The sequence below is a fragment of the Plenodomus lingam genome (assembly GCF_022343315.1).
Source record: "Plenodomus lingam strain CAN1 chromosome Unknown contig_23, whole genome shotgun sequence".
Taxonomy (NCBI): Eukaryota; Fungi; Ascomycota; class Dothideomycetes; order Pleosporales; family Leptosphaeriaceae; genus Plenodomus; species Plenodomus lingam.
The window spans coordinates 753,978-768,220 of record NW_027093940.1 but is presented as its reverse complement, the minus strand read 5'-3'; the positions used below and the strand labels follow the sequence as shown (position 1 = coordinate 768,220).

Below are 14,243 nucleotides of genomic sequence, written 5' to 3'. Positions count from 1 at the left end.
CTAACTATCTAAGTATTTTACCCCTCCTTTCTTTAATCTTCTTCACCACCTCCATCACCTCTACCACCTCTATCACCACCTCTACCACCTCTACCACCACCTCTACCACCTCTACCACCACCTCTACCACCTCTACCACCACCTCTACCACCTTTATCACCACCTCTATTATTACCACCTCCTATTAGTAAAAATATCATGACTCATTATTATATTATATGTGTGTATAGCGTGAAGCTAATCTTTTCTACCCCTTTTAGTCTTAGTTAGGTATTATAGTATATAATAGAAATAAAACTACTTTTTATACTTAATTTAAACCCCTACTGTAAAAGTAAACTACCACTTTAAACCTATTTACGGGTATACACGAGGTCAGTTTACACCTATATAGTAAACCCCTAGCGTACCATTCTACAGTAAACAATTTTTTACCGTAGTGATCCTCACCATGACCTCGAACTTAATTCCTTGGACTCTGCAGCACGTCAAGGCTACCTATTGTCCTTTTCCTTTTCAGCCTACTCCCCTTTATTGCCTTGTAGGCGGAGAGCAGCTTGACGTTTGAGAGGCTAATCGAGGTTGAAAAAGAAATAAACCAAACCAAGTACCATCTGCTGGCTGGCATCATTTTCATTGATGATAAGGCTGTATAGGATGAAAGTCGTGACAGACCAATCAGATCTGTACGGTGCCTGATGCCATGTCTCTCATTTCACAATGTTGCCTACACTTTCCATATTGGTGAACGCAGCTGTACTCATATCTGGAATCTCAATTCACCTTCACCTCGATCTGCGTCACGGCAATGACGTACCACAAAAACTACCGTTTGCGCAAATTTGACAGTCTGGACTTACCAAAGTGAATTCACCCAACAAGCCTTGTTCAATATCTCAGCTATCTTGATCCATCCGTCTATCAAGATCTGCCGACAAGCTGCGCAATGGCCGACCGCAACGGACCATTCGATCTACCGAAACCTATGCCACCTATCACTCCAGACCAGGCACAGAACGACAACCAACATGTTGACAAGTTTACGTGGGCACGCACGCTGCTCGACACGTCTGGCCTGCAACAGTTCCGCAACGATACGGCTCGTGTTTGGGCTCCGAATGGTGTGCAGTTCGTGTATCCTGTCATGCCGCACATGGCTAATGAGTCTGGAGCTGAGCCTACCGACGGCGACGATGTGAGCTCACAGTCTAGTAATTCAACGGTCAAGATGGGCGTTCGCCACTCCGATCGCGAGCCACTCGACTTTGACAAAGGTATGCCACCTATAGTCTTTGCAGAAGTTTACACGACTGTCACGACTTGTATGCGACGGCCGCATCGTTAGCGAGGGGTCGCCAGTCGTCGCAGATTCAGATTTTATGCGGTTGCTTTGTTTTAATCTGATATTGGCACTGACTTCATGACGCAGCAGATTTCGTTCAGGCTTTACCAAGCCACAAACCTTCGACTGATCTGTCCTCTCCATGGAATCCGACACCAAACAACGCGAGGCCCCGATCCTACACCTCTTCCAGTACCGACAGTGATGCTACATTCGTGACCGACCACTCGCTCACCCAAAGTGTTGGTAGTGTCGACTCTACAGGCTGTATGTCTTCACAAGTCACTCGAGAGAAAGTTCCACATAGAGATCGCATGGTCATGCTTCGCAGCACAATGGATGCTAACACATGTGGTACTATTAAAGATCTTCATATTCCTGACACACCGACTTCTCGTCAAGAGTTGGATCGACTGTTGTCACTGCGCGCCATTCCGTCACCGCTTGGTCAAGGCCGAGTCAAAAACGAGGCTATCAGCAATAGTAGTAGTCTACTAAGCGTACCGCCTAACACATCTGATCATCAGAGTCAACTACATGAGCATGCGGCACCTCAGAGTCCCGCTATCTATGGACTGCATAAGAGAAATGTAGAGCTTGACGGCAAGAGAAGTCCTTTCCAAAAGGCTGCCGGATTTGGATTCAGCCACGTTCGAAATCCTACTGATCCTTTCGTCGAACAGGCCGAGAAATTGCAATGTGGTAGCCGCAGTTCAGCGCAGCATCCCCAAGGCTTCCACTTGCGCTCGCCACTCGCACCGAAGACCCCTAGCTTAGCTGCCAACTCACAGTCACTATCATCGGTTGCACAAGTTGGTGACGGGCTTAACCCTGCCGTATCCAACTTTACACCAGTTGTTCGAACAGAACTACCTATCCCGCCCCCTCCTCTTCCGTTCGCGCAACACAAGTACACACACGCGCCTGAAGCCCGGGCCGCTCTTGAAGCACAAAAGGTAGTCCGCGAGGCATGGATTCGTTCGGAAGCGAAAAAGATTACCGAGCTGAGTCGGGCCCGGTTTGAGGCAGCACGACAGTTTGAGCACACGAGGTCGACAGGAGACTATCAGGCGCTGAGTCGGACCGAAGCTGAATTCCTCGATTCCACGAACCTGGAGAAACGTCAAGAAGAGCGCAGGAACATGTTTCTTCCACCAGGCATGACTGCCATGCGTACCGGACCCGGCAATATTCCTAGTGATGGCTTTGCTGCAAGGGGGCCACCCAATCAGGATGCTGAAGGTGTTGGCAATGGCGGTAATAGTGCTGAAGGGCCAGGTCGGTTCTTGGGGTCTCAGATGGCGTATATGGAGCGGGTTTGCGCCGAGGTCAAGCGTCCTGATCAGGGTGAAGGTGAGGTGGGAGAGGGAGTCGATAAGATCACTGCAGACATGTTGAATATGCTGTCAGCTGAAGAGAAGTCTGCTCTGCGAGAACATCTCGTTGGCAGACTGAGACGTGCTACAGAACGTCGCTCCTGCAATTAGGAAGTTGGCAGGGGAAGATCATATGGGGGCTTGTAAGCCATAGGCACATGCTTGAGTCTATGCACGTAGTGTACCTGGACAAGCGTACTCCCCACGGTAAGATTGTGGGGAGGCACTAGTGATGGACAAGAGTATCGCAGCGTGTCAAGTATGGGAACACGAGCGTCAAATGCCAAACGATTATCATATGCATTGGCTCTGTAGAACCGACGTCATGGTACAACTTACTGTGTTGCCACTTACTGACCGATCATTCTGTACAATTCGAATCAGTTTAGTGTCCGTATCAGGCTTGCTCACTCCCTGTCCATAATGCCGTGACGGAGAAAGCTAAAATTCCATATTCGGGTTTCGTGGTGTGCAAGATAGGAAGAAAGGAAATGTTCATAAGTAAAGCCACGGACAGATTGGAGAGAAGACGGATGCAGGTTGCCGTCCCGAGCTTCCCTTCTTCGATTCACTGTGCCCACTACGGCTCCCAAGACTCAAGATAAGTGGATGTCCAGAGAGAGGTACTGTCGCAATTATCTCACCGTTCAATGCACATGAGAACTGTACTTACTAGACTAAGCGAGTCGCTCTAACGGAGACGTTTCCGCAGCAAGGTTAGCCTCGCCTCCTCCCAGACGGTAAAGTCTCGTTGGCCCATCTGAGTGTTCCCGCCGCCCGGCCAACTCGGCCAACGACAACACTCGGGCAACATGGGATTTCACAGTGCCACAGTTGCTCTACGCAGCCACCATCTTCACCTCTTGTGTTCGCTGTTGATGGATCCATGCATATCAGTGGATACAGGCTTCCAGCTTTTGGTGGCGAACCTCTGCTGCCGGTGAATGTGATTGGCGGGAGGGGGGTCCGGTACTTTGTTCAACGTCTCTTGTAGATGCACCATCTCCCCTCCCGAAGATCTGGTTGTAATCGGCGCAATAGGCATTTCGAATCGACAAGGCTGTACCTTGATAGTAAAAAGGAGGCCAGGTCAGCGCTGCATAGATCTCGACTTGAATTCTTTTTGGAAGACAGATCTTGTTCAATATCACCCATCTGGAGCGACTTGGCGTCACACCTTGATATGCTGAGTCTGGCCATTGTAGTGCGGGAGACTACTATACACCATCTCATCCATGCAGTGGACTGAGATTGTTGTCAGCAGCCTGCTCGGATCCAATGTTTCTCCCTTCCGCGCAAAGCGTCAAGATGGGCCCCCAGCAGGGCCAATCGACCGAGAGTACACGTCCTCTGCGACCCCTACTCCCCGCAGCAGCCCCGCGGTGCGACGTACCGCCCCTGCAGTCCAAGAGAGCACGAGTGTCCCTAGCATGCGCTGCTTGTAGAATGCGGAAAACGAAGGTATCGTAATCTGACCATGGCTGGCTCGTCTTGATACCTAATGGTTCGAAAGCTGCTGACACATGAAATAGTGCGACGGCGAGCGTCCCAGGTGTTGCGAATGTACGGCACGTGAGAGTGCTTGTCAATACACAGAGACTGAGTCGACGCAGACGAAGCGTCGGCGTGCAGATGTCGAGGAGCTATTCGAGCTGCTGAGGACGCTCCCAGAGGAGAGTGCGTTTGAACTTCTTGCTCGCATCAGGGCAGGTGCAGATACACGCGAACTGGTCGAAACGATGCAGTATGGAAATTTGCTGGTCCAGTTTGCTTCTGCTTCTACAGCAGGTAGCCAGGACAGCCAGGATAACCAACAATGTTCTGGAGGGTCCTCAACTTGAAAGTCGAGTGCGATACTAAGCTGGAAAGATGACTTTCGCCTCGTTTTGGTTCCTGGATGTTTCCCAGAGATGGCTTGTGGGATATGCTGTATCTCGAAAATGTTTCGCTTCTTTTCTCCCTACATTATACGCGCTGATAGCATGGCTTTCTCCTGTATGATACCCCTGGCTGTCTTCAGTCTGGTCAGCTGCACAATACGAGTTCTTGACCTCCCAGCAGATGTCGGCCCTTCATATTTGAGATGATCTTCCAGACCTCGTTGTCAGTCTCCACTGCGATACCGGTGTGTCATGACCAATTTTTTTTTAAAAGTCTTTTTACATCTTCACTTGCTGTTTTCAAAGTTCATTTCGCTGTCGCACTTTCGATGCTTTTTTCTTAATGTCTGGTCGGCACGGTATTGTGATCGCAGACTTTCATCGTTGAGTTAAAAAGTAAGGGAGATCACGACGAGTCATCACTCGTAAGCAACAATGGCTTTCTGACGCACTTCCGCCAGTCTAGCAGCTCTCGGCTTTGGCTACAGGTGCGAGTCTATGTGGTAGCACAATTAGTACATGAATGATACGAGATGTGCGCGCAGATGCCTAGTACATAGAAGATATTTTTGTACACTCGTGTACAATGCCGAAATTATCTTCGATAAATACGGTCGAGGTAGTCCAATTGCATGAACTATTCAGTTATACATGTTGGAAATGAAAACTAGCTTGTTGGATGAGCAAACCTGGACATCCGAAGGTTGCGACTCTTCGATGACAGCTGATATAGCTATAGGTACAAGCTGGTGGCGGCTGCATGCAGGTTTGGGCATCTTGCACGAGGGCGCAGTTCATATAACCATGGAATTAGCGCTGCGTGAACTCGTATTCAGCATAGGGTTAGGCTGTGCCAAGCTCTACTAGCTAGCTAAGCAAGGTTAACTAAATATTATACTATAAGATTTTATAATATATTCTAAACCTATTCTAAATATATTCTATACTAGTAATACTATAAGCTACTACTACTATACCTATTACTAACGTATCCTTTATATCCTATATAAATAGATTAAAATATGTTTAGAACGTGTTCTTAATAGGTTATAGAAGCACTATTAATAGTACCTTACCCTTAGCTATATCCTAGATAATATTAGGGTATAGCCTATAGTTAGCCCTAATAGGGTAGTTAAGATAGAGAGTAGAGAGCGCTACTACTATACTAAGATTAATAATAAGGGCACCTTATATAGAGTAAGAATAGGTTCTAAACATATTCTAAATAGGTTCTAATATTCTTAGACTATTCTAGGTACTAGGGGCACTTTATATACCTATGCTAAAAAAGATTATAGGCTTAATATAGCCTACTATAAGGTTAGTAGGGTTAAGAAGACTAGCTAGCCCTCTATAAGGGAGGTCTATAAGGTAAAGAGTAAATATATTATTAACCTATTCTTAACTTATTATACTAATATATATAGACTTCTATATAAAGGTTATATATAATTATTAGAATACTCTTTACTATAAGTTATTTAGAATATATTTAAAACTTATTACTAATATATTTTATAGAAGTTCTCTAAGCCTAGCTAGTAGCTACTATAAGCCCCCCTATAAATACTAATACCCTCCTAAATATAATTTAGAAGAAGACTTGCACTAGCTATAATAGTAATAAGGTATAGCCTGCAAGAACCTATTAAAAATATATTACTAACTTGTTACAGCTTAACTTTGTTACTATATCTACCCTACTAAGGATTTAAGGTTATTAGGTTCCTTATACTATCTATACTTATAATTATCCTAGCTATAGTAAGTTATTTATAATATATTATTAACCTATTCCTAATATATTTTAAGACTATTACTTTAATACTAGTGTAGACCTTACTAATTCCTACTAGAATACTGCCTAGTTCTACTTATAGTATGCTTTTATAGAGCCTAGGGAGGATAGGGAGGATAAAGAAGATACTAGAGAGGGGGAGGGAGATAATAATAGTAATAAGTAGGAACACGTTAAGAATATATTAAGAATAGGTTCTAATAAATAATATATAATAATATATAACCTAAAAGGGTAGTAGTAATTACTAAAATAAACTCTCTACTCTTCTCTTTTTTTTTTATCTACTAAAAGTAAAGTACTATTTACTTTTATAGGGTCCTTTAATACTATATAACTTTTTCTTTTTACTTTTATAGGTATTATAAAGCTCTAGTAGTCCCTTAGATTAAAGAAGAATCTAGTATTTATAGGTGTCTAGCTATAATATATTATTAATATATTCTAAATATATTTTAAGAGACTAGACTTATATCTCCTTTTTATTACTTTTGCTAAATATTATTTATAGTATAAAGGGGAGCAACTATTTACTCCTCTTCTTTACTCTCTACTTCCTCTTTAGCCTCTACTCTAGCTACTACTTCTTATTATAGACTAGCTATCTTAGAGGGTTCTTAAACCTTAGAGGAGGCACTTAGTATAGTCTACTCTACTAGTAGAGAATATATTATTAACGTGTTTAGAATATATTCTTAAGTATTTACTATTAAGCTCCTATAGAAGATCCTTACTTCTATAAGGCCTTATATTATAATTCTACTATAGTTTACTAGGGCTATTTAAACCTTAGGATAATACCTCTTAAGGTAGTAGATAAGATTACCTCTATTAGAGAAGTAACGCTAAAATAGTTATTAATATATTATAAACATGTTCTAACTTGCATGTATACATACTCTATAAAGTTCCTGTACCCCTAATCTAGCCTAAATAGCTTAGTAGAAAAGCTTGCTAGGAAATACTATACACCTATTATTTAGGTAGGATATTATAGGAGAGAATGCCCTAGTATTAGATAGAAGTAACTTAAGCTTAATATATTACTAGTATAAATCCTACTTAGTATTAGAACAAGTTTATAATATATTCCTAATATATTCTATTATATACTAACTTTAAAAGATCTTTATAGACTATATTAACTAGTTATATCTAATAATATTAGAAAAGATAGATAGTAAAATAGTATTAAACTCTTAAATATAAAAAGTTCTTATAGAGTATAAGAAGAAAGAAGAAGAAAGAGAAGAAGAAGAAATATATATTTATCTACTTATATATACTTATATAATAGACTAGAATATATTAAGAACTAGTTAGGAACTAGTTACTATATTTATAGACTAACCCTACCTTATATAAAAAGTAGCTATCTCTTTCTTAAGTTTAAACTATGCCTTTTATAATTTAAATAGTGCCTTTTTCTATATAAGTTCTTCCTTATCTACCTCTAGCTTTTCTTTTCTCTCCTTTAGAGCCTAATTACTAAGAAGAGCCTTTTATTATAAAGTTTATAGTTATAGACTAATAATAAGTTAGGAATATATTATAAACATGTTTTACAAAGTATACCTTTAGGTTACTATTAGTAAAGGAGAAGAGCCTAGTAGTAGAGAAGATAGAAAAGGGGCTAGTAAACTTCTTTCTAATACTACTCTACTACTTGCCCTCTAGCTTTAGGCTTTTAAGCGTGCTCTTTTATTTCTTATTAGGACTAAGATATATCTAGTTAAGTTAGATATAGTAAGACTTGCTTTATTATTATCTAGAGTATTATTATTATTATAGGACATGTTCTAAATATATTCTAAATATATTTTAATTAGTAAATGTGTATAATACTAGCGTAAGACTTACTTTCTCCCCTCTAAAGCTTTTTAAGGTACCTTTACTTAAGCCTATTAGGAGTTCTATAGTTATAGCATATTCTAAACTTACTTTAGGCTTTAAACTCTTTTATATCCTATAGATCTATCTAGTGTGTACTATATAATATTACTTATATAATTCTAATAGGTTAAGAATAGGTTATAAACTTACTTCTAAGTAGCCTTAAGAATACTTACATGCTTACTAGTTTTATATCCTTTCTAGCCTACTTGCTTAGCTGCATTTAAATAAGATTCTAGTTTTTCCTATACCTCTTTTAATATTTTACTATAGTATTACATAATCCTAGCAGTAATTACTAGGTTTTTCTTATAGATTACCTAGTTTTAGGCATCTTTAGAGGGTTTGTGTTCTAATTATGTAAGAACGAGTTAGGAACACGTTTGGAACATACGTAAGAGGAGGTTAGCAAGCTAAAAGTATTTCTCTACTATTAATGCCTGTAGTAATTTACTTAGACGTAAAGAGGTAGTATTATCTAGCTCTCTTTTATATACTTTATAAATACTTCTTTGTAGATATACTTAATAAAATCTTATACAAGATTAAAGTTGCTAGCGCTAGTTACGCTTATAGGGATTAATTAACTAGAGATAGCGCCTAAGTCCTAGAAACAAGTTAGAAACACGTTATAAATAGGTTATTGTGCGCTATAAAACTTGCCTATTATCTGCTTATTATATATATTAATAGTAGTCCTATAGAATCCCTATAAGTAAATATACCTCTATAACACTTGTCTTTTTATAAGTGCTTTACACTTCTAAAAGAAGTTAGTAATAGCAACTTAATATATCTTAGTTATATCCTTATCTATAATAATTTAGCTAAGTATAATAACTATAACGTGTTAGAAACATATTATAAACCTATTCTTAATGCGTACGCTTCTTTTCCTATAGGTAGAAGATTACTATTAGAATCTCTACCTATACCCTATATAACCTCTTATATAATATATCTATCTAGAATATATCTTAATTTAATAGAATTAATGCCTACTCTTTAAAAAGGTAAATAATTAAGTTACCTAAGCTTAATATAAAGATTTGCTATATATACGCCTATAGTAACGTGTTAGCAACATGTTCTAAACCTATTCTCTTATACTACGTATAGTTTTAGAATCCTAATACTTTATCCTCTACTTATAGTGTACTCCTTTAAGGCTACTCTTAAATAGGAACTATAGAAGCTTTTTACGCTTTATAATACGCAAGATTTTATCTTTATTTATAAAGCTAATATATATTTCTTTAATAGAATAGAAACCTTTAAGTTAGAGATAGGTTTAGAGCTAGGTTAAGTTTAGAAACTAGGCTATAATAAGTTAGGAATATATTTATAATAGGTTATAAATAACTTATATTATATAAGCTATAGAGTAAGTATAGGCTATAACACCTTTACTACTTCCTTAATATTACTATTAGATAGTGTTAAGGGAGGAGGAGGTATATATGTATATATACTAAAAGAAATAATAGTAAAAAAGGTATTGCTACTATATCTATTAGTATAATTACTTAGAAGGTAACTTTACACAGGATTTTAAATAGAGATCCTTACCCTTATAGATAATTAACGCCTAGAATATATTAGGAATATGTTAGGAATAGGTTATAATATACCTACTACACTTCTTTATCTAGCTTAACTATAGCTCTACTATAGAATATAAAGCAGGACTACTAGAAAGATTTAATATCTCCCTAGTTAGAAGACCTTATAGATATATAGAGTCTACCTCTAGTAGTACCTAACTAAAATAATATTTTTTCCTAGTAGTAGATATTAGGCTATAGTTCTAATAGCTAATATATAGTTAAGCCTGTTCTATAATTTACTAACTTATTATTAATATATTTTAAATATATTTAAGTTTTGCTCCCTACCTAATTTACTATAGTCCTTATTATAGGATAATAAGATACCTAGTAGTCCTTATAAATCCTTAAAGAGAAGCGCTTAATAAGGCTATAATAATAGCTTCTTATTTATAGTTCTCTTTGTAGAATTTTCTTAGGTACTATACTTTTTAAGGTTTAAATCTAATTATATAATGCGTTATTAATAATATAATAAGAACATGTTTATAATATATTCTTAAGATACTTACACGCTTTTACCCTAGAGTATTAGTATTTATACTAGCTTGCTAGCTAGCTATTAAAGAATAGTAAAGTTATAGGCCTGTTAAGATAGATAGACTAGTAGGAGTATTATACCTACTAGAATTAGAACAATTTAAGAATGTATTCTTAATATGTTACCTATATAGCCTATATAAGCACCTCTTCTCTTATTAGGTAAGAGCTATCTTTATATTACTAAACTAGTATTATATACCTATACCCTTAGCTATATAATTAAGGGTATACTAGGAGAATAGCTATATACTTAATAATTGCTAGTATAAGTAGTAGTCCTTAACTATTACTATAAGTAAGGTATATATTATGCCCCTATAATATATTACTAACCTATTCTAAACTTATTTAATTTACTTTTACTTACTTCCTTAATACTACTACTACTATCCTCCTCTAGCACTTTATATAGTTACCTAAATTTATCTCTAATATTACTATCTAGTTTAGATATATTATCTAGTACTACTATACTAAACTCTAGTATAGTATTTAGGAACGCCTATATATTATTAAGAATAGGTTTAGAATATATTTAAAAAAGATAGTAATAAAAACTACGTTTACTTACTTAAATTACCCTAATTTATACTTAACTATAGGCTAGTTTATATAACTATAAAAATTTGCCGCTGTGACGTGGACTTGAACCTACAGGGATATTCTAACCACTCGGAGTAAAGCCCAAGTCGCCCGACGCTAAATCCATGGTCATATGACATGCCACCACATCTTGCACGATGCTATCAACCAGCCTAACGGCGCATGCCTCCCCTCCATTGAGGCCCCTTGGCTGTCAGATACCATGATCCACTGGACAAGGAGCTGCTTCGGGCTCATTCTCATCAGCGACGCAATTTTCAGAGTAGGTGGGCGCGATACACTATGCAGCCTTTGCGCGATCCCGATTCTCGAACTGGATTAGCTGGTGTCAGCCTGATGAGTTCCCATACCACGTGACTCGCCCGATCGGCCTAAAGCTTGGTACGTGCGGGAAGGCCCGAAGAATCTGGGCAGTCTCTTATTCTGTCTCTCACTCCAAGAATACGACACGACGCCCCAAAAGGATGCTGCAGTCCATGAACATCTCAACTTGAAGGCGGGTCATGATTCAATTTAGCGTATTAGCCCATACCGTACTTCATGCCATGCCGAGGCTCAATGATGAAGGTTTTTCTCTGAAAGTCACGATGCATCTTCACGGTACTTGTTACGTTTCCATTGCAAATTCTAGTCAAAGATCAATTTCCCCTGAGGGACTAGTACACATCAATCAGCTGGCTATGGTGCCAGAACGGTCTCCGCACCCATGAGATCTTTTCAATTTGCTTGATCTCCTGTCAGAGTGCGGACGCTATGCTTCGGCATGTAACCTGCCTAACCTCGTCGCGGTTGGTACCGCAACGCCGATCCACAAGGATACTACCTATGCCGAACGTCAAAGGCAATTACCCCCGACAGGCGGCCACCTCCGCACCGCTACCTACAAGCATTTGGGGCAGGATGGAGAGACCTGTGGCGTTTCCTGGGGGCGTTTCCTGGGGGTCCTGCATACTCCACATTCGGTAGACCAGGCAATTCGGCAAAGCCAGATGCAGAGTTTTTGACCTTGATACATGGGGGAACCAGTATAAGGGAGGCGGCATTGTACTTAAAGCTCAGGTCGATCTCCTCGTGGGTTATGTATCGTTGATCTCCCAATCTGATTCCTTTTCCCCCCGACTCTTAGATTCAGGCGCCATGGATCCCATCCCTAGCGTGTCTGTGACTGGGGCAGAGGCCCGTCACAAGCAGCGATGGCAGACACTTTTGAATAATCCAAAGCTTTTGGCCATTGCCTTTTTTGCCTCGTAAGCCTCGGGATGTCACACACTTGTCATTCACACTGCTAATTTCTGACAGGTTTGGTGGTTTTGAGTATGGCTATCAGCAAGGTGTACTAGGGCAGTCCCTAGTCATGACGCGCTTCAAAGACAATTTCCCTTCTGTCGTGGAATCAGCTGGAGCAACGGGGTGGTTGACTTCCATCCTACAACTAGGCGGTATTTTGGGCTCGCTGTCATCTGGTGTCTTTGGCGAAGTCTTCTCGCGGAAGTACACCATGTTTTCAGCCTGCTGTTGGGTCGTTCTCGGGTCGTACCTCTACATCGGTGCAACCCATCACAATCCTGCGATGTTGTATGCTGGACGATTTTTCACTGGTATTGGTGTTGGAACATTCTCTGGTGTCGGACCACTCTACAACGCGGAAATCGCGCCACCTGAGCTCCGTGGACTCATCGTCTCCTTTTATCAATTCGCAACGATCTTGGGCATCATGTTGTCATTCTGGATCGGCTATGGAAGCAATTACATTGGCGGCACTGGAGCTAGCCAGAGTAACCTTGCTTGGATGCTTCCATCTATCATCCAGGGCGTCCCCGCAGCAATCCTCGCCATTGGAATTTGGTGGCTTCCGTTCTCCCCACGATGGTTGATCAAGAAAGGTCGCGACGAGGAAGGCCTAAAAACACTGTCCTATCTTCGCAAGCTTCCCATTGAACACGAACTCGTGCAAACAGAGTTTCTGGAAATCAAGTCCGAGGCCCTTTTTGAACGTCGCAGCTTTGAAAAGAATTTCCCCAACTTGGCTGCGAAAGAGGCGGGCAGCATCGTCGTGAGGGAATTTGCACAGTATTACCAGATTTTCAGGACCTGGGACAACTTCAAGCGCGTAGCTACGGCGTGGTTGATCATGTTCTTTCAACAGTGGTCGGGTATAGACGCAATTATTTACTACAGCAGTAACATCTTCCAATCCGTCGGCCTGACTGGAGGCACACAAGGTAAGAAATCCTCTAGCAACGACGAAGCACCATTGGAGATGGCTTTATCTTCTCTGACTATGGCTAACGCACGTCACAGCATTACTCGCTACTGGCGTTACAGGAGTGGTCTTTTTCCTCGCCACGCTGCCTGCCATGGCTGTCATTGACAAGTTTGGTCGCAAACCCATGCTGCAAGTTGGTTCCGTCGTAATGCTAATGTCCATGGTCATCGCCGGTATCCTCGTCGCAAAGTTCCGCCACGACTGGGTTGAGCACGCGGCTGTGGGCTGGGTCGTAGTGACCTTCATCTGGATTTACATTGCCGCTTTCGGCGCGACTTGGGGACCAGTTTCGTGGACACTCATTAGCGAGATCTTCCCTCTTTCCATCCGCTCCAAGGGCGCGTCCATCGGAGCATCTAGCAACTGGCTCAACAACTTTGCCGTTGCTTTCTTGTGAGTCCTCCTCATCCTGTTTACATCGAGAGTCTATACTTACTCTGGGACTGCAGTGTTCCGCCAATGCTCGCGAGTTGGGCCTGGGGTACCTATATCTTCTTTGCAGTCTTCTTGACGGCAGGTATCGCCTGGGTTCACTTTTATTTGCCAGAGACGAAGGGCAAAACACTGGAGGAAATGGACGAGGTGTTTGGCAGCCGAACCGGGACGGAAGATGCCATTATGCTCGCGGAAGCTAAGAGGGAGATTGAGCTGAGCATGAGTATGGAGCGCGAGATCCTCAAGCCTGGTAACCATAACGAGAAGGGTGACGCATATGTGGAGGAGGTATAGAGGGGAGCTCAGCATTATGGGAATGAGGCGTTGAGTTTACCTAAGATCACTCGACAGACATAACTACAATGCGACCCCACAGCAGAAAAGTGAATCTTGCTCTGATAATCGAGAGCGAAATACCAAAGGCCTAAGCAAAGATTATCATCATGGCACAAGGGCTTCAAGCGCCTAAATCACTACCAATCTGCATTTCTCACATC

General features: G+C 40.8%; 3 protein-coding genes across 3 annotated transcripts; all 3 read left to right on the top strand.

Annotated features, from left to right (window-relative positions):
* Positions 1–946: 946 nt before the first annotated feature.
* Positions 947–2,829, top strand: IAQ61_005985 (uncharacterized protein; the record flags this gene model as incomplete). The annotated part of the gene is made up of 2 exons (XM_003835952.1): positions 947–1,274; positions 1,430–2,829. 2 exons carry the CDS (start codon positions 947–949, stop codon positions 2,827–2,829), a joined length of 1,728 nt encoding a protein of 575 aa, XP_003836000.1.
* A 1,197-nt stretch (positions 2,830–4,026) lies between these two features.
* On the top strand, positions 4,027–4,559 carry IAQ61_005984 (uncharacterized protein; the record flags this gene model as incomplete). The annotated part of the gene is made up of 2 exons (XM_066097012.1): positions 4,027–4,179; positions 4,251–4,559. The coding sequence occupies 2 exons, from the start codon at positions 4,027–4,029 to the stop codon at positions 4,557–4,559; spliced, it is 462 nt and encodes a 153-aa protein (XP_065953004.1).
* A 6,761-nt stretch (positions 4,560–11,320) lies between these two features.
* Positions 11,321–14,238, top strand: IAQ61_005983 (uncharacterized protein). Its single transcript, XM_066097011.1, has 4 exons — positions 11,321–12,292; positions 12,345–13,267; positions 13,347–13,704; positions 13,761–14,238. The coding sequence occupies exons 1-4, from the start codon at positions 12,183–12,185 to the stop codon at positions 14,038–14,040; spliced, it is 1,671 nt and encodes a 556-aa protein (XP_065953003.1). The 5' UTR covers positions 11,321–12,182; the 3' UTR covers positions 14,041–14,238.
* The last annotated feature ends 5 nt before the right edge of the window (positions 14,239–14,243 follow it).

Excerpts from the sequence above, each read along its gene's own strand:
- IAQ61_005983 (XM_066097011.1), top strand. The coding sequence starts at position 12,183 with ATGGATCCCATCCCTAGCGTGTCTGTGACTGGGGCAGAGGCCCGTCAC. Across the intron at positions 12,293-12,344 it reads GCCATTGCCTTTTTTGCCTC|GTTTGGTGGTTTTGAGTATG; the intron begins GTAAGCCTCGGG and ends AATTTCTGACAG. Across the intron at positions 13,705-13,760 it reads AACTTTGCCGTTGCTTTCTT|TGTTCCGCCAATGCTCGCGA; the intron begins GTGAGTCCTCCT and ends CTGGGACTGCAG.